The sequence below is a fragment of the Amblyomma maculatum genome, chromosome 2 (assembly GCF_055883805.1).
Source record: "Amblyomma maculatum isolate TAMU_Amacu chromosome 2, ASM5588380v1, whole genome shotgun sequence".
Classification (NCBI taxonomy): Eukaryota; Metazoa; Arthropoda; class Arachnida; order Ixodida; family Ixodidae; genus Amblyomma; species Amblyomma maculatum.
In genome coordinates this window covers 91,066,812-91,086,955 of record NC_139345.1, presented here as the reverse complement: position 1 = coordinate 91,086,955, position 20,144 = coordinate 91,066,812, and the positions used below count along the sequence as shown (strand labels likewise).

Sequence of the window (20,144 nt, the reverse complement as noted above, 5' to 3'; positions counted from 1 at the left end):
CAAATGTCCTACAGTTTCTTCACAAAGAACCCGAGCGAGCGGGCTGCGGTTTCAGCATCGCGCAAGGCTAATGCGCCGTTTTCCCACTTGAGTGTTCGATCTTCTGACAGCAGCGGTGTCAGGCACGGTTGAGCTGTTCTACGACTTTACGTGGAATTTTCAGCGAAAAACTACGCGCACCATCCGGCGCGGTCTCGCAGACGACGCGAACAGGACGCGCGGCGCGCCGCTTCGCACGAGCGGTCTCCGGATTGGTGTGCCGGTTTCCCGGAAGTGACGACCCCGCGTGCCCGGCTTCCTCTCCTCAGCTGACAAGCAACAGCGCGCCGCGCGCCTCGCGCTCTCACAGTCGGTGGTCGAGCTTATGCTGGGACGTGCAAGCATTTGTATGTGTGCGTGCGACGTGTGTGTGGCCCGTGTGGTGAAACTGACAGTGTCTGCTTTATCGGCGGCCTGTCACTGAGCCGCCGCGCCCGAACGGAGAAGCCAGCGGCACCGATGTGACCGCCTGTCTCTTTATTTCTTCCGAGGACCCGATACCGAAGGAGGCGAACATGCGAGCCGAAGACATCTTGGCCGAGGAGCAGCTCCTCAACGGCCGAAGCATGCTCGGATTTGAACACACGCTTGTAAGTAAACCAGTTTCAAATGTCCCACCGCGGCTGCTGTTGCCCTCCCTTGCCCTTCGTTTGCGCGGACGAGCGAAATGCATCTCGGAATGGAAACAAAGCGCGGAGGTTTTCGGCGATGCCAGCCATGTTACGCAGTCAGAGAGAAAAAAAAATCTTCCTTGCTGTGCGTCGCTAGCCGGGCGATGTCTCTAGTGTGACGCTATCAGCTTTCGGAAATAAGATAAGGACGTTACGCAAGCGTGTTCTTCATGCGTGCGCGACGATCGCGGTGTCCGCCGGCGGCCGGCGTCGAGACCGTGAATGCGCGGAGACCGGCGGGGACGCCCGGCGCTCGCCACCCCCGCACGCTGGGCCGACGCACGTGCTAGCTGCACGGGGCGGCGGAACTGCTGATGATGAGCGATGGTCTTCTTTTAGTGGGGACACGGCTCGCTGCACTGTGGTCGAACAGCTGTCGCGCTACCTGACTCTTTCATTGTGCCTCAATAATGAGGCGATACTCGGTCGCCGGCGATCGGCCCAGGCAGTCGAGCTGCACAGTGAAGCATAAACTGCTGAGACAGATGTGACAGCCGGTCATTATGGGAGCAGACAGCTCACCGGAAGCTCGGAAATATGGGTCAGATCTGTCGTATTCTCTGTCCAGTGGCGTGTGTACATCCCGAGACTAGTTCATGCTCGGCATTCTTGTATTTCTTGTTCGCGCACTCGTGGAGTCTTCGGCGCGGAAAACCTACCGCACCTGACGGCGAACGTTGTAATGCTGGCCGGTTCTGAAAGGTGGTATTTACCGGCTTTCGCACTTGGCACGCGCCTCGTTCCGTATTCAAGGAAACGTCGAGGGCTGATATCGGCATGTATTATTCGGCGATACGATGCACTGTTCCTCATTTCGAGAATAGAAAATTTGGGGTGTTCGAACATGTTCTTCCAAATTTCTGTTCTGGCACCGTTATGCTATCATTGACACCGAAATGAAAATTACGGTTTTACGTTTCTGTTATGTGGGATTCAAAACAGAAGAGATTGTGTGCGCATGAGTTCTTGAAATCACTGGAACTTTACATTACAGAGATGGCAGCGCTTGTTAAATAAGACAATTAATAAAGTATACATATGAGAGTACTAGCCCGCAATAACTTATTAACCACTAGTCTGGAGACGATGATGAATGACTTTATTTGAATCCATCAAGGAGTCTTCCTCCCCTTTCACCAGGCTGGACGCTCTTGGGATTCAGTGGTGTACAGGATGCCTGTACGGTGACCGTCGTAATTGCCTCCGTCAAGAGGCAAGGTGAATACTGTTTTTAAACACATGAAGTGCAGCTTCTACGGTTGTGTCGGAATGACCAGTGGTACGTTCGCCTTGATGATGGTGATTGTTAGAATAGAGCGGAGCCGTTCCATTCTAACGCATATATGCTATCAGATAATTCAGGTCCAGGATTCTGGGAAAGCTTTTAATTGTAAAGCTGGAGGATATTATATTGTTACGTGGCTTGCTGGCCTGTTAAAGTTGGTGCAATGGTCTAAGCTTCCGATGGATGGTAAAAATCTGCCTTTAAACATTTCCCTTAGGTCGCAACGAGTTACATCTGCCGTAGAAAAGTGATGGTACGACTTTTCCACTCTCGTTCGGTCGAAAAGTCGTCGTTGTTGCCGTAACCCAGAATTAAGAAAAATGTATCGGAAAAAAAAAAAAAAATACGCACGTGATTTCGTATCGAAATTTCGTTTCCCATTTCGCATCCGTTTGCTAGTCAAGTTGGAGGCTAGTTTGCGATAGAGATTCGAACCGACGACTTATGCATCTGCAATTGTGTGCCGTTCATTGTAACTGTAGGTGTCCACCGCGAAGCGATACAGATACTGGGGCCTTCCTTTCCCTAAAAGCTGAACTTCTCCAGGTCACTGCAAAAACCGAACTGTGCTTGTCTCTCTATGCCGAAACTTCGGTAAATGAAAAAAAAAAAAATCTGTTAAAGGCACTATCGTGTCTACTCTTAAACTTAAGCCTCCTCTTAATTTTTAATATATTTGTCAGGCAACTGTGGAATATTTATTGTAAGACTTTTTTTTTTTTTGTTATGAGCATATTTGTATAAACGGTCTACGCCTACGATACGTAGCGAAATTTCGCTTATGAAGTTTGCCCTGCGCTTACAACGGTCTAGTAATTAAGGCTTTCCATAGAAAACCAAAGGGGTTCGTTTTTGAAATTTAATAGCGAAACGCTAGAACCTTGCCGAAGGAGGACCTGCAGATATAGTGACTGTTATCGTGATTTTAGGCGCTATTAAAAAAAAAAAAAATGTTCGGCACCTCTTTCCGATAAAATGTACAAAATTTATATGATAGCATCGTGGTACCATTCATCAGCGCGGTTCATCAACAGAGTTTGCTCTGACGCACACGTTTATTGATTTGCCTTTTCTTTCTTTTCGGCACCTCAGAAGTACGGTTCGTCACTTTTAATCGCTGGTATTTAGCATGTGCGCAACTAACGCTGTTTCGCACTCACTCAAGGATGGATGCCAATGGGTAATTACTGGTTTATTTCAAATCTACTCCTCCTTGCAAGATTCCCCTAGGTGTTGATATCGGTTTTTCTATTGGCCTCCCCTTAGTATCGGCTAGGCCGAGTTGCGCAATCATCTATTCGCAGAACTATATATCACAAACCAGTCCGTTCGATATGTCCGCCGATCGATAGGAGCGGAGCTTATGCATCGGTTTGGTTTTGTTTGATTTATGAAGTTTAACGTCCCAAAACGATCCAGGCTTTGAGAGACGCCGTAGTAGAGGACTCCGGAAATTTAGATCACCTGGGGATCTGGGGATTCGATCCCTCATCCTTGGTCGCAGCTGTCGAGCGCCATAACCACTGTAAGGCCGGCTTGCGACTGGTTGCGGAATTAAATTGTTGTGTAATTCAGCCCCCTGTTAGCTTAGTAGGCAGAGCGACTGTCCAGGGCAGGTATACTTAATGGCACGGCCAGAGGAACATATATATATTTTTTTATTATTTTCGGGCGGCCTCTACGTACAATATGTCCAGGACGGGTGTTGTTCTCGTGTTCGATCTGCGGACCACGACGAAATTCATTTAACCAGTACGTTTCTGTTTACCTTTCCTTTGTTGCTGCATGGATGCGCTTGGGGATTCGCTAATGGATAATTTTTCCTCGTTTTCAAATTTACTTCGCTTAAGGGAATTCCCCTGAACATTGAATTGATCATTAGTTACGGCAGGCGTAAGGGAAAAGCCGACCGCGCAAATTTAGGACACCTTTTCTAGTGGTTCCATTGCTGCACTGTAGTTGGATACGGCTTAAATGTTCGAAAAAAAAAAAAAATCAGGACTTGGTAATCATGTTTTGCGGTTTCTCGTATTACTCCGCCAATCAATCACAGTTTTTAAAGGAGCTTAGCTGTATTGTCTTCGACAGTTATGAACAAACCAGATGCACCAACATTAATGAACTGATAAATTGTCTGGTGACCACGTTTTTTCTTTCTTTTTTACGTGACTAAAGAGCTTTAGCAGCAGCGGACTGCTTTTTGTGATAGAGGAATTCTGTGCAGTGATATCTGCCCGACTGTGTAATTAATCTACTTGCTCTTTGACGGAAATGCTACGCCAAAGGCTGGGCCAGCGCCTCCGAGATAACTTTCTGCGACTTTCTTCACGAGTTTTTCTAGAACAGGCACAACTGTGTCGGACTTTACCCTTTTCCATCGTTCATCCGACGCGTTGATTCTCTCAGCGGGCGTCGTCGATAAATGGCGTCGTCGCTCAAGAGCTTCCATCATTTTCAATGCCGCTCTCTATTGTCGTTTCGCCCCCAGTGGGAGGCCTCTTCGCTGTGAGGCCTATATGCGGTCTTCGGAGGTTTCTTGCGAGGCGCGCATCTTACTCCAGCTCTCTCTCTCTCTCTCTCTCTCTCTCTCTCTCTCTCTCTCTCTCTCTCTCTCTCTCTCTCTCTCTCTCACACACACACATACACACACACACAAAGACAAAGCGATTGTTAAAGATTGCCCAGATGACTACTTTATTTAGCTATTTGCCTTTCGATATGACAATAAACTCGGGTACGTGGTACAGTTTTAACGAATGTATACATTGCCAATGCCGCATCTAGTCAAAGCGGCACGTTACACGCAGCGGGCGACTGGAAAACGGGATACTGTCCTTCAAGCATAGAGTTTGCAGATACTTGCAGTCAATAGTCGTCAAGGTGGTTAACACGGGGCATTTCACCTAAGCCTATCACCAATATTTAAAAGTAGGCTCCTTTAGTTGTTGTTGCGGCGTAGCATTGTCGACGATATAATGTATCGGACGTCCAAACTGACGTCCAAACGGGCAGGCTGGCTGACTAACATTGATCAGTTAAATTTATATCTATTTCTGCTGGGCTCCTTATCTATTCAAAAGCTTGCAGTCCCCCGTTTCAGAATTTCATTTGACAAAGGGCCGCCCAAGCAGCCCTCTGCCGAATGACTTTAAAAGAGCTGACAGGCCTTTAACAGAGCTGGTTGAAGTTATGTGATCCCACGGCTGAGGCTAGCTTTATTAATCAAATGCAAAGGCATCAGGTGGCTGGATTCCCGTGTACGGTTATTTGAGGGGTGGCAGAGACTCTTCTTCAAAAAATGAAAGGTAAAGGTAAAATAAGGGTTGCAGCAAAGTTGGGAAATTACTTCACACAAGTAGTTCCTTACATTCGTAGAGTGACGCATTGCCTGAAGAAGGTGGCAGGCAGGTATGATGTTCGGTTGTGTTTTCTGCGCCAAAGAAGCTAGGAAGCACAAGGTGATAAGAAGCATGTCAAGCGTTTTATAGGCTGTGCTATGGGAGTGGCTCTTGAGATTCCACTGACGTGTTGAAAAGTATACTATATAGGCCAGACTGTGAGGTGTATTAATAATAGCACAAGGGAGCATGATAAATCCCTAGAGAATGGGAACGGGGTCAAATTTACCCCTTCATTGTCAAAAGTGCAGGTGTGAGCCGTTGCTGAGTAGGCTCAGGATTTTAGGTAAGTGTATTAATAATAGCACGAGGGAGCATGATAAATCCCTAGAGAATGGGAACGGGGTCAAATTTACCCTTTCATTGTCAAAAGTGCAGGTGTGAGCCGTTGCTGAGTAGGCTCAGGATTTTAGGTAAGTGTATTAATAATAGCACGAGGGAGCATGATAAATCCCTAGAGAATGGGAACGGGGTCAAATTTACCCTTTCATTGTCAAAAGTGCAGGTGTGAGCCGTTGCTGAGTAGGCTCAGGATTTTAGGTAAGTGTATTAATAATAGCACGAGGGAGCATGATAAATCCCTAGAGAATGGGAACGGGGTCAAATTTACCCCTTCATTGTCAAAAGTGCAGGTGTGAGCCGTTGCTGAGTAGGCTCAGGATTTTAGGTAAGTGTATTAATAATAGCACGAGGGAGCATGATAAATCCCTAGAGAATGGGAACGGGGTCAAATTTACCCTTTCATTGTCAAAAGTGCAGGTGTGAGCCGTTGGATTTTAGGTAAGTGTATTAATAATAGCACAAGGGAGCATGATAAATCCCTAGAGAATGGGAACGGAGTCAAATTTACCCCTTCATTGTCAAAAGTGCAGGTGTGAGCCGTTGCTGAGTAGGCTTAGATAAGTGTCGGGGCAAGATTGCCCGGGATATTTTAGAGGCGTTTTGGATACAAAAGAAAGATAGCAAATGTGTTAGTGAAGCCTCACTGTCTTTACGCAGAAAAGGAATTTCCTTTCTTGAGGATTGCTCCTGAGTTGTTGGAGGGATTTGTGTTTATTAGAGGTGCTTTTTGGGTAGACTTGATGTCTTACTGAGGACGTTTCGAAATATCGGCCTGTATGAAGAGGAGTGAACGAGCACGTTATAGGTGGCAGCTGCAGTTGTGTGGTGGTTTTTCCGGTGTGTGTCTATGTGATTGGAAGTTGTGGCTGTCATGTTTGGACGATGTGAGTGATGGACTGGGAGGATTGTGTTCGCTAGACATCTGATTGGCAAAGAGGAGGTGTGCGAGTGAGTTCTGGTTGGCAGTAGAAGAGGATATAGCGGCTGAGTTGTGGCCGTTTTGACTTAGGTCATCGTCATCATTACAGTTGGTAGTGTGCGCCTGTGTTGTGTCTCTGTTCACGTGTTTGTGGACGTTACGCCGCAGTTCTGGGTACTGTGCAGCACTAACTCGCCACTCAAGCTGTTATTCTGAGATACATTTCGTTGCCTCTTTCACATCTCTGCTTAATGGGCGTGCATGGGTAGTGGAATGGAGCGGCTGCTTCGTTCTCACGCATGCACATTCCAGACGCGCCGCGCTGGGCATTTCCTGCCTCGCTGATAAAACGCGAAAAGAGACGATAATAAGTCAAACATGCGAACTCCTGCGTGGGAGGATGAGGGCGAAGGGCACGGCCGGAGGAAGGAGGTGGTACGCTCCACTTACGGAGATGCACCTTGGGAACGAGCGCAAGCACGCACCGGCCTGCGTTTTTTATGACTCGCCGAGTCAAGCGTGGGCCCTCACCCCCTCCCTCTTTCGTTTCCTCTCTCGGTGCCTGACCGTGTTTTGCATATCGCTCGCTGTCGGCGTACATCTTGCCGTTTTAGCTTTGTGGAGCTTCTCATTTACGTGAGTGGATCCGCTTGTTATTTTTTTTTTCTTGTTTTATGGGGGATTGCGCCAGCGGGCACCATTTTATCGTAATCTGGAACGTGTCAGGCGTAGTCTTTTAGGAGCTGTAAGCTGATACCTAAGTTTTAGCCAAGAGGAATGCTCTACATTTAACGCCCTTCGTTTACCGGCGATCGGGCGGGGCGTGAGTAGAGGGCTAAAAATTGGGTAATGGTTTTTGACCCGAATTTCAGCCACAGAGCGGGTTGAAGATTCAGTGAAAAGTTCCCATCTTTGTTTATTTTATGTTGTTTAGTGTGTTGGAAAAATGGGGGGGGGGGGGGGGTATCTTCCAGGAGAAATATATCGTCGTTGGGACACATTTTTTTCTGCGCAACGTGGAATGGAATGTTTTGCCTAAATACTAAAAATAAATAAAATACTCAGTAGATAGCATGATTGATGAACGACCGGTATACAAGGTCAAATTTTTTATTATTATTTGTTAGTGGTCATTGGCTCCCTGCCGACTTCGCTTGCGGAATGTAGTATACTGGGATTTTGTTGCGTTTTTTTTAGCATCACAGGCGGTGTCCGGTCAGTGCGTGTAGTGTTCTGGCTGCTCCCTTCCGCAGCGTTTTTTCTAACTTATCTTGAAATTTGGCCGCTGCAGCATGGATAAAACTCCTTAAAAAAAAAAAAAGTTAAAATCAATATTTGACTGTAAGCGCATCACTAAAGTAAGACATGTGCTATTTCTCAGACGGTGTATACGTTCAACTCCTTGCTCTGGCAAGCTACGTTTTCGGGTAGAAATCGAGTTCATTCGTTTCAGGGAACACCGCCAGGTGGTAGAGTTGGTAGAGTAGGTTTCACCTGGTGCAAAACTCGGGGGAAACTGCTTACCCGGAAAAAAAAAAAAAAAAAAAAAAAAAAAAAAAAAAAAAAAAACGACGTGGAATGGGAGAGGGGGAGGGGAGAGAGAGAAGAAGGCTCCGTACATATTCTTTCGATTAACGCTGCTATAAAAGATGTGTCTTGTGTCGGCGCATGCAGTTTGACAGGATGTCTGTTATTATGTCGAGCCCGTCATCTGTACATGTATAGATACAAATAAACTTGAATAAGCGTTGATGTCTGCTCTCATCAGGGCTTTTCGATAGGGTTCTTCGTCGTCCGCTCATTGGTAATGCGAGGCTTCCATTCCGAACACAGTTCATTTTCACCCATCTCTTCTTTAACTGGATCTGGACCAGCGGCGACGTTAAACGTATAGTTGGTAAATGTTGCAGACCAAGGGGGGGCAGACGAGATGAGGGGGATTGCGTGACTTTGGCTGGCGTTGGACAGTGTTGGAGATCAGTTGGGGAGGTCTTTGGTCCTATAGCGCATTTAGCTGAGATGGCGATGCTGACGATTCTGACCAACGGCGGAGGCCCCGCGTCGTGTCGCTCGGACAGAGTGACGAACTGCGGGAGAATCAAATGGCGTCGGAAATGTAAGCGTTGGCCTGTATACCCACCCATGTTTTTCGGCGGTGCTCATAGCCACCGAGATGTGTTTTAGCCTTTATTTTTTTAATACTTTTTTTTTTCTTTTTAACCTTTCTCGCTGCCGCAGAAGCCTCCGGGCGGATGCAGAGGTTCCGTGAAGTATTGCGTAAACCGCTTTTTCGACTGACGTTCGCGCGAGCTGGAACGCATGCACGCACGCGCTCGTGGCGTGTTTCTCTTTGTCGGTGACGATCTTTGCGGTTTGCATTCGTTCGTGCCGTGTAACGAGCCCGTCAGGCAGCAGCGGCGGCTCTGTCTCGCGGTTGCCGCTGGCAAGCCGCCATGCTGTCTAAGCGTCGCCGCATACCGCTATCGTAATTCCTTTTGTCTCGTTGACAGCTGCAGCGCACTGGCCGCCGCCATGCAAATGGAGGCAGCGAGCCTCTCACCTTTTTCGGGCCGCCGCACTGTGTGTGTCTTCTGCGCGCACGGACTCTCGCTACACCGCTCAGATTCCGCCCTGAGGGTGATACCCGCGCTGCTGTTTCATTTTCCCTTCTTAATCCTCTTACAAAGACCGATCGTACATCTCGTTATTTCCGTCTGCTGTGTGGCCGTCTTTCCGCGTGGTTCCAAAAAAGCGAACCTGGAACCAGTTGCGACGATAGAGGTTACACACTTTTTCAAACGTTTGGAGCCCAAGGATTCTGCTTCTGAGCCATACTATGTGGCTTGTAATGCATTCCCAGGTTTCCAAACTTGCTTTTTCGTTCTACCTTCTCCAATGGCTAGGACTTCCACGATTGTTAAAGAAGTCATAATATACGGCTTAAAGGCAAACCCTCGGGGTTCTAAACTTTTGACCAAGGCTGTACATCTCCTCAGTCGCTTCGTTTGCAAATGCAAGAAACAGAAGGAAAAGAGAGACGGAGTCATCGGAGTGGTTCGTGGGCTGCAGGTCGGTTGTGACCATATGGGTATATATATCGTAGGATCAGACCTTTTATGAACGGTAGATGCGTACCAGGTTGACGAATCACGGGCGGCCAAGCGAATTCTCGGGACGACTATGCTTCTAGGCGCGCTTTGCTGACACATCTTGTCCCGAAATGCCACCTGATTCAGGTTGGTTCGTAAAAGTCTCCACGCACGTATAGTCGCGGCACTTCCGCGTTCATTCTCTTCGCTCGCGTTGCTTGAAAAATAAGTGGTTGCGGACTTGAAGTTCAAGGGCAAAAGTGAATATAACTTGTATCTGCATCAAGCATCCATACGCCAGGTAACGCGTCGGATCACTTTACAGTCGAAGCATACATGGGCACGCATTTTTTCAGCGAATGTGCAACAGTGTATACATTGATTATTTACGCCTATTCATAAAAAAAAACAAAAAAAACATTTATTTATAGGAAGGGAAAGGCGCGGTAATTGTCTCACTTGATTTCTGTGGACACCGCAACCGCGCGTAAGGGAAGGGAGGAAGATGGGAGTGGAAAGGGAGAAAGAGGAGCCGTAGTGGAGGGCTACGGAGTAATTTCGACCACCTGGGGATCTTTAACGTGCGCTGACATCGCACAGCACACGACGCCTCTTCGTTTCGCCTCCATCGAAACGCAGCCGCCGAGGTCGGGTTCGAACCCGGGTACTCCGGCACAGTAGTCGGGCGTCTTACCACTGCACCACCCCGGCGGGGCACGCCTATTCATAAGCGGGCCGCGGCTGCCGCTTTTCGGTGGAGGCGAAACGCAAGGCTCCCTTGTACTGTGCGATGTCAGTGCACGTTAAAGAACCCCGAGTGGTCAAAATTATCCGGAGCCCTCCACTTCTCCGTCCCTCATAGGAGGAATATTTGCAAAATAATGGACAGTTCGCGAGGATGAGTAGTGTGCTTTGGCCGGTCACTCTTTCTGGGCCTAAATAGCCACCCCTTCGACACCCTGAATAATTGAATTCGGAGTTTATGAACACCGGAATTTTCTCTTTCTTCTTTAAAAATAAATGAGGCCGGTCACACTCTCATCTCTATATGCAAGTTTTAAGGCATCGATGCTTTCAGATTTCTTGGAGACCCTTGCACATTCAGCGAGGATCGCAAACGCTGCTGTGAGCTAGCCGCACGGGCTGCATACAGTGCGGGCAGGGAGTCTGGTACACTGTAATTCATGCGGCTGCTTTCTTTCCTGACTCGATGGTGGCGTCACGACAATTGAAAACAGCAGCGCGCTTGACGCCGTTGTACTGTTTGTGCGATTCTGGCGAGGATCGCTTTGAAACAGGTTTTTCTTTCATCGACTCCCTCCCTCCTCCCCCCTTGCCGTTCCGTTTCCTCCATCTGGCGAGACGGCGGTCATAACGCTAGCGGCGTGGCGTGCTATGGGGCGGCATTGAGACGATGCATGGGAGATTGAGCGCCTTCCCCCGTAGTATAATGCCACTGCATTGCAGCGCTCGGCTGCCTCGTGCCCGCGGTGCAACCCGGGGACTTTCTTCTTCGCTGCGTCGGGGATTGAGGGCGGCCAGCGATGATGGTCGTCGTTGCCTTGTATCGCTCTCTTATTTCTTCTTCCCGCCTCTCTTCCGTCTTCGCCTCTACCCTTGGACGGAAGCGAGCAGGGTAGGAGCATTTTCACTGCATCGGCTGGAGGCCAAGGACTGCGGCTGTTTCTAGAGAGGAAGTGGGTGAAGGCAGTAGATGAAAAAAAACGGGAAATAGAAAACACGCTCCTCTGTTTCGTTGCGTTTGTCTTTCGTGAGGCCGCCGCCAATAGCGGGTTTCTTCGTAACGAGAAATCACGTTATTAGTCACCGAGCGCGGTTATTTTTCCGTATGGAGGTACGAGTCGTCACGCGCGGGAAGTCCTTCGCTTGTAATGAACCTTTTTTTTTTTTTTTTTTCTGAAAATAGCACCTGCTGCAGCAATAACAGCACCACTACGCACACTCGGAACAACGCGTCTTTATCTTTTTTGTATCCTTGTATTCCCCCCTCCCCCCCTTGATAGCTGGGGGTCGTGCTGTGCAGTTTCAAGCACCTCTTGCGGGTCGCGAATCGAGAGCGACCGCGTAATCAAAGCCCCCGCAGCCGCGCATTTCCACAGCTGTGTGTGCGCACAGGCGCGATCCTCGGTAGCGTCGCGAGCCAAACCCCCTAGCACTAGGCTCTCTTTCTGTACTTGCCGGGCAGAGCTCACGTTGCCTGCCCGACTCGATCCGCCCAGAACAGCGCTATTAAAATTCCGCGATTTCGATCCAATTGTCTCCCGATTGGCGCGACAGCCTTCCCAGTACAGCTTGTACTCGAAGTTTCGCCATCTTTAGATCAGACAGCGTGCAGGCTTTTTTTTTTTTTCTCGGTTTCCTTATACGTTAAAAAAAAAAAAAAATGAAGGTCACTGCAGAAGCTGCATTACTTTTTACTGTAATTTTTTAGTGTTTTTATTTTTGTTTTCCTTTTTATTTCTCTGTTGAAGTTTTATTTTTATTTCGTTTATTTTTCTTGTTATTTTAAGTTTTTATTTTATTCTTTCATTCCACTAATTATCATGGATTATTATTTTGTTAGTAGTATTTGTTATTAATTACCATCATGAGTATTTATAACTTTTACATGAGCCACTGATGCTTTAATTACTGATTGTTTATACAGGAAAAAAAAGGCGCCGTATCTGTCGCACTTGCTTCTGTGAACACCTGTAGTCCTTTTGGGTTACCATCGACTCCACATGCAGGCGACCGGATTTTAGCGTAATGGGGATGGTAAAGCTTCCGCTTTTAAATTGCCATCATTTTCAGCTGAAGGTAGTAGTTAGTAACGTGTATGGGGTGCGTTGCTTGCCCGGAGCTGGCTTCCAGTGCTTTGCGTATAGCGGACAAATTTTGACTGATTCAGAGAATCGGCAGTGCGCGCAAGCCAAGGTGATAACAGCTGTTGAGGTACAAGGGAGACCGCTGCTTGACTGTGGGTGATGTTATTCATTGCGCCTAATCCAGGGTGGTTTATAGTACGCCTTGTATTTGCGTAAAGCTTTTGTCAAAAGTTTGGATCACAAAGGGTTCGCTTAGTGTCACCACGTGGCTCATTATACATCCACCGCGTTGCGAATCCCGTGATGGGCTCTTGCCCCCCGCATTGGGTGGGACTTCAACATATGTTGCAGGAATCCCATCACACGGCTCGGAAGTAAATCCCCTGGTCCCTAAACTTGTGACAAAGGCTGTAAATTGCATGTTGTACGCAAGCAGTCTGAGACGATGGAAAAGCCGGCAGGAAAAGCCGCGCGCGATCACAAAACCACCGAAGCAATCACGCGAATAATACGTAAACGGTGCATCGTTGCCCCTTTCAGAGGTCGGGTCGCACTTTGAGTAACACCTCAAATGCGTTGTCCACTTGTGACTTCGCATTTGTCGCCTTCGCGTTGCATTTGCCCTCGATTGTGCGTATACTCATTTGCGCGCTTGGTCCAAAACGAGACTCCGGTTGCTCACTTCGAGGGGAGAGGGAGGGGGGTGTTGCTTCTTTCGAATTGAGTTTCAGCCTGCTTCGAGCTTAGGCTAAAATGCGTGTGTTCTTGCGGCATTAGAAAGGAGCCGGGGTAGGGGAGATGTTGCAGGGGGCATTGTTACTCGAGCAGTTCGTAACCCCGCTTCAGCTGTTGCTGCCATTTTTTTTTTCTTTAGCCCCCGCCAGCACGGCACTTTGTAATCGTATACTGCAGGCTTGCGCACGAAGGGAAGGGGAAAGGGGGGACTGCGTGCAGCCGCAACGCAATTCCGGCTTTGTTTCTTCATCTTGCGGGGCAAGGCTTGTGGCTTCGTACAAAAAAAAAAAAAAAAAAAAAAAATAAAGAAAAAAGTCTAGTGAAGAGAATAAGACACGAGATGTGTCCTCACTTGTGCAAACTCCGGGTCGCGCTACGTGCCGCTGTTGCAAAACAAATGCAAGCTTGATGCGGACTCGTGGGACTACGACCGGCATTTCCGTAAAGTGGGTCGATTTCTCAGAATTATACTGAGAGCACCGGTTCCCTGGGCACTTGGGAATCCGCGATATAAGTGCGAAACAACAACAAAAAAAGTTGGACATCGCGAAAATTTTAGATTGATGATTAGGTTCTTGCCGGGAAAAAAAAAAAAAAAAAACAATGTGCCACACGTGCTGGTCCTCTCCATATAAGCATATTATAAGCTTCTTTCTTGTCCGATGTCTTGTCTTCTGTGTCTTTTTATTCGTCAATTGAAGATGCTTAGTGACGTCATTTCGTTCTGTCACATTTGTTAAAGAGCAAAAGCCTTGTATAGTTTACTTTCACCAAGTTTTGCCAGTCGACAAAGGCAGACTACAGCCTCTCTCATATTGTGTTTAAATAAATGTTTTTCCTCCCCTCTTATGCTGGGCTTTGTTTTGTTTTCATTTACATAATTGCGCTGAAGCGGTTGCTCACTTCAATACTCTCCCTCGTTTGAAGTCCGCTCTCGTAGTCGGAGGATTCCCTCGAAGCGCATTGGACTAATTTAGCGCCCACTTTTGACATAAACAATGTATTATATGCGTGGTCAATATACGTCTGTGAAGACCAGGCCGTTCAGTTCGTCTATATGCTTTTGGGACGATTTTCTCACGTGCAGGCACCTGTCATCTCTCATACGCGCTGTCTTTCACTGTGAATAGCTCTTCCTAACGCCGTCTGTGTGCAGCAGTTCTGAGAAGTTTGGTTTGCTTTGGTTTAGGAGGTTTAACGTCCTGTTAAGATCGAAGGCTCAGCTCCTTTCCACGCGGTCGGATGTTCCACTCGAGAGGCGACGACGCGGCGGCGACTCCGTGCACGGCTAGTTCCTTTGTCGGTAAAACGCGGCGGTGTAAGACAACACTTCGGTATTTCTCCGCGCGCCAGACAGCCACTTCTACGCGACTGCCGGTCGGTGCCTTGGTTCTCACGGCTTGGATTTCAAGGCCAGAGGCTGATGATGAACACGTATGGCGTGATCGGCTCAGCGAAGGTTGCATGGGCGAGCTGTATGGTTGTGCGGTGAGAACGCCGACTCAACTTCCGGTCGAGGTATTCCACGAGTGTTGTGTTGCAAGCCAAGGTGGTGTTCTGCCGGACTCGCGTTCTCACGGTCGAGGCCTGGGACTGTGAATCCGATGCGCCCAGCCGGCACCAAGTCTGAATTGGTGTCTGTGACTACAAGTCACAACATCCTCTCCGTGATCATTGACCGGGTAGAACATACGACTCCCGGACAGATGTGCACTTTAAACCATCGGTGTGCGAGGATGTGTGTGATGAATCACATAGTGGGTGGAGCCTAAAATGTGATTCGAAGGCTATTGGACGACCAAGAAGGAGTTGAAGTCCCCAACTCTAGAGATCTGGGGACGACGGACTGTATTTAAGCAGCCCACGGACGGCTTTCGATATGCTCTATTTTGCGCCCCTAATATGTCTCTCATTTGAGTTTCCTGTACTCCTGTAAATATGTAGATAAATCTCATGCAATGGTGTCTCTGCCGTAAGCCTCTGCTCATTCCTCCAAACCTCCTACAGTTCACCATCTCTTCGAGGCGGGACCTGAGGAGACAGACCAAAGTGAGAGCCGAACCGAGGGTCCCACATCTAACAGTCCAAAAATGACTCAGACTGTGCGGCTATGAGAGACGCCGTAGTGGAGGGCTCCGGAAGTTTCGACCACCTGGGGTTCTTTTACGTGCACTGACACCGCGCAGTAGACGGTTGTGTCTCCGTTTCGCCTCCATCGAAACGCAGCCGCCGGCGGTTGGGGTCGAACTCGGCTACTCCGACGCAGTAGTCGGCCATCCTATAACCACTGCGCAACCGCGGCGGACCCATTAGAGAGTTTTAGCTTACCGTGATCCGCGATCCGCTACTGGGATCCGCCACCGCTCGTTCCACTGCGCATGCCCAGACCCCCCTTGCCGCCGACAGATGGCGCCACATACTGGATGTCGCACACAGACCTGCCGCGTCGGAACCAATCAGCTTGACCGCCCCGCCCACGCGCGGTACAGAGCCACGGTGGCGGATCGCGGATCATCTCTCTATTGTGAGAAGTATCGTCAGCAGTTTGTTCGTTGTGGTGTCTATCAAACGCCTTTGCTGTACTCGAGTCAGCTGCATGCGTGCAAGCGATATGTTGCGCTCCGTTATGCGGATGGGGATCGCGTGCGTGCTTAGCATCGCCGGGAGCTTTCGACTGGACCTCCTTCGTCACGACTGCAGGATCAGCATTAGAGCGTCAGGTTGCTGCAGCCTGCAGGTCTTATGAGCTCGGTGGTATATATACAGGATCAGCAGTACTTTGCAGGTCTTATGATGGTCCTTGTCGAGCCACTTCGTCAGCCGAGTTTAGTGTCGCCCGATGTTGTCGGCAACGTCGCGAGACGCACTGTATTGTTGCAAACTATGGGGATTAACATCCCGAGCCTGCCTGCGTATACGGGTTATGAACAATGCCGTAGTGGGGGGCTCCGGATTAAATTACACCATCTGGAGTTTTTCAACGTGCGCTGACATCGCACAGCACACTAGCTAGCGTTTTTGTATTTCGCCCTAACTGAAGTACCGCGGGTTAAGATAGGATCGAATCAGAGACCTTGAGCACAGCGAACTAAAGCCGTAGCATTAATTGCCATGCACAGCGGTAGGTCCGCGGTATCGGTTCGAGAAAATTGTAGGTAGAATCCTGGTTGCTTTTCTCTTGGGTAACCGTATTGCTTGGCGTCAAGAGAATGATTAATGAAACTGATACTGTGAGGATTGATTTGACGCTGACCGACTTAGAAGCATCGCCGTGAATGTCAGCCGCAGTTTTGTTTTACTACACCGTAACCCTTTTCTTCTTTTTATCTTTCTTTTTTTAACACGCTATTGTTCCCGCGTGTCTGATCTATCGCCGTTGTCAGAGGCGAACACATTGCCGCGATCTATGCATTGTCGGTCGCTTGCATATAATTGCTGCCGTCGGCTCACGAACTCCCAAGAAATCCATACATTTAAACGTTGGGAGCAAAGAATTGGCCCAATTGTCAGGTCGCTATAAGTGGTTCATTGTAACGCGTGGCGGTGACTAGCATCGACTCGCAGCGCGAAATGCCAGATAAGTTTCGTGGTGTGGAACCTTTTGACGGGTGCCAATAAATGTTATTTCTCTCTCTATCGCGGTGTGGATCAGATTCCGTTATGCAAGTTGATGTCTTTTGTTCTTTCTCGACAAGCAACTCACACGCTCACGTCGTATTGCGGTGCGCCGTCGCAAACAGCGCTAACGTAGCTACCCATTCGCCCCATTTCCAGTGCAGCGAAGCTGGGGCCTTGAGGTAGAGCATCCGCCTTGCATTCGGGAGGTACAGGGTTCGATCCCTGGCGCCGCTGGGGACCCATCTGTTTTATAATTGGCACAAAATTTCCCCCGGCTTCGTGCTCGGCTCTTCTGGGATGAAATGCTTGGGAAAAGGGCCACTTCCGGATACCCGGCAGTAAAGCGTCCCCCGCCCTGGCGCTCGGCTTCCTCAGCGAGTAGGCTTGGAATAGGCTTCACTAACCATGCTGCGACCTCCGGGATGCGAGGTTTACTTTCAATTTCATGACCGTTTCCCCGGGCAATTTCATCCAGAAGAGCCGAGCACCAGGTCAGGGTAAATCTTGTACCCATTGGAAAACCGGTGAGTACCCGGCGGCATCAGGAATCGAACCTGGTACGGACAGACTTCTCACCTATCATGATATAACACTCCACTACCGAGAACAACGACTCTTATATCCCCCCACCTCATACCTCTCTCTCGAAACCCCATCAAATAATCTGGCGACAGCTACAAGCCAAAACCTTTCCCTCCCTAACTTGGTTGGCCTTGGCACACCCGGGCCGGTACGACCCCACATGCTCTCTATGTGGTGCACCTAGAGCCACCTTCAATCACATAATGTTTCTATGCGAAGATTTCAAGCCACCGCACCACTGGGGCCTCACGGACCAAGAGGGTTGGGAGATCGCGGTCTCCAGCTCGGTCGGACCCAGCAGCGCAAAAGATGATGGGGTTGGCTAGGCTGAAGCGGTCGCTGCCAGGCACGGCCTGACAGACACCATCCCGGATCAGGAACCACCTCAATCCTTATAATGTACCCTGGTTCCCACAATAAATGTTTTACCACCATCACCACCTCCCGAAAGCGAGGCGTGTGCCCTATCACAAGACCCACTGCTTCGTTGGAGTCTTCGGGTTGCATTCGCGCCGGCCCAGCCCTTTATATATTTAAAAGGGCTGTGGTGCGCCCTCAAGACACGCCCAGCACACATAATAGACGTAGCGTTTGGGCCCCCGATTCACTGTTCACAGGTGCAAGCCTTCTTGAGTCCTTTCTATTGTCGAACATGGCAGCGGTCATCAGGCTTATCCTCAAAAAGTGCACCATGCTTCGTCGTATACTTCATTTTGTCCGCGAATAGGCGAATTCCACTTCCATTGCCTAATACTCATTAAATCGGCGCCCTCCACCCTCATTAGTGTATTACTCTCCACATTAATTCGTCCCGCCCGAGACTGATCGCTTTTCCCCTCTTGGTTTCCCGCTAGTTACCAGAAATGCTACATGATAGAGGTATAGTGCTTGTATATATGCGAAACGGTGCGCATACGACGCAACGTCACGACCACTCGATACGCCCGATATGCCTGCCTTTTACTGGGCGGACGGCCGCTGTTGCGAGGCAGGCACCATGCGTTCATTTCCTCCTCCGTGCTTTGTCCAGTGTGCCTTTGCATTTCGGTTTGTTTTTCCCTCCTTGGCTGCGCCCTTTTCTTTGCGTTTGCTTGTATTGCCACGTGCGATAGACGGCCCCTGTTTGTATGCGTGCGTTTGCGTGGCCTTGATTAAAAGATGGGCTTTCTCCTCCTTTTTCCTCCGCAGGCTGTTGAAGCGCATCGCGCTCCATCTCATTTCGATGCAGCGCGCATGCGCGGGCGAGGGCATCGTTCGACCGGCGCTGCTGAAACAAACAACTACTTTGGCGTAAAGAGCTGTAATAAGGAGCATTTATTACGAAGGCGCACATTAACTCCATAGGGTTGAGAGGGCGCGGTGTGTGAGCCTGCTGAGAGGTCTGTTCGGGACCTGCGCGTGACCTCGAAAGTTGTTCGAAGTCGTACTTAGCTCGAGGTCATTGCCGAACGATCGGAGGCTTTGGACCACCCTTGTATATATTGCTGTGTAGTCGCAGTGTCTTTGCTGGTTGCGGTAGTCACGTTTTTGTTGCTGTGTTTGGGGACCCTTTAGCCTTCGTCGCGTTCTCTCCATCTGCGCAATGAAGATGACGAGGTTCTCTAATAGATTTCACGCCTTTTACGCGCTGTGGTTTTGGGACCGGTTAAATTGCGAGAGGAGCTCGAAGAAAGCAGAAGACAAAAAAAAAAAAAAACACGGAGTCAGAGAGGTACGTTAGGAAAATAATAATAATAATAATAATAATAATAATAATAATAATAATAATAATAATAATAATAATAATAATAATAATAATAATAATAATAATTTATTTTTCCTTTACTACAAGCAAAGGAGCAGCCGCCAAAAAGCTGCTTCGCAGAGCAGCTTGATGGGGGCGGCTGCCCCTGTATTTGACGGCATTTCACAGCAAAGAAATCACGCCCACGCAGTGAATGCACAATGAATGGAGAAAATAATTAGACTACAAAAAAGCACTAGGTAAATCAGGAAAAATACATGAAAATAACACAGACACACCGCAAGACAGAACACCTAATTTAAAAATATGTATTTATAGAAACATTTCGCTGATTAATTTAATGTGAGGAAGAGAGAAATCTTGACCGCTATTAGGAAATTATTGATTTAATATGGTAAGAAGCCTGAAGCGAAGTATCTGCCTGCCATAGTTCGTCCGGCACGCTGTAACGTGCCAATGCTCCGGGTTACGGCTGTCGTACGTGTTTATGTTGTCTTGAAGCGCTGCTATGAGTGTTAGTGTGTTGCCCTTTTTACTGATACGCCTTATTTATATAATCGTAAAAGCCTGTCTTATGCAAAGATGTTACTTTAACCATTTTTAGCTGCTTAAATATTGGTCCTGTATGTTGATGAAGTTAGGGCCCCGAAAGGAGATGTGAATTTTGAGGTGCCATCGTGTGGACCTGATACAATGCGGTGAGTGCAGCAGCCATTGCAGGCCGCTTCATACTCTCAGCTGGCCCGGCCAATGGGAAAAGGGGGCAAGGTGTCGGGTATTAACGTGATAGCGTTTAGGGCCCTGTACAGCTGAAAAGCCGGCGTCGGCGCACTGCGAACATGCGTAGTGGTGGTTAGTTCCTGTGGCAGAATAGACCATCGGATTGTGTGACTT

At 48.6% G+C, this 20,144-nt stretch overlaps 1 protein-coding gene across 1 annotated transcript in view; it reads left to right on the top strand.

Annotated features, from left to right (window-relative positions):
• The first annotated feature begins 315 nt into the window (after positions 1-315).
• The window catches only part of ClC-a (chloride channel protein 2), a 108,719-nt gene continuing 88,890 nt past the window's right edge, over positions 316-20,144 (top strand). The window contains exon 1 of the mRNA XM_084594731.1: positions 316-629. Coding sequence (XP_084450857.1) covers positions 555-629 — 75 coding nt within the window. The 5' untranslated portion in view covers positions 316-554. The remainder of the gene's footprint in view (positions 630-20,144) is intronic.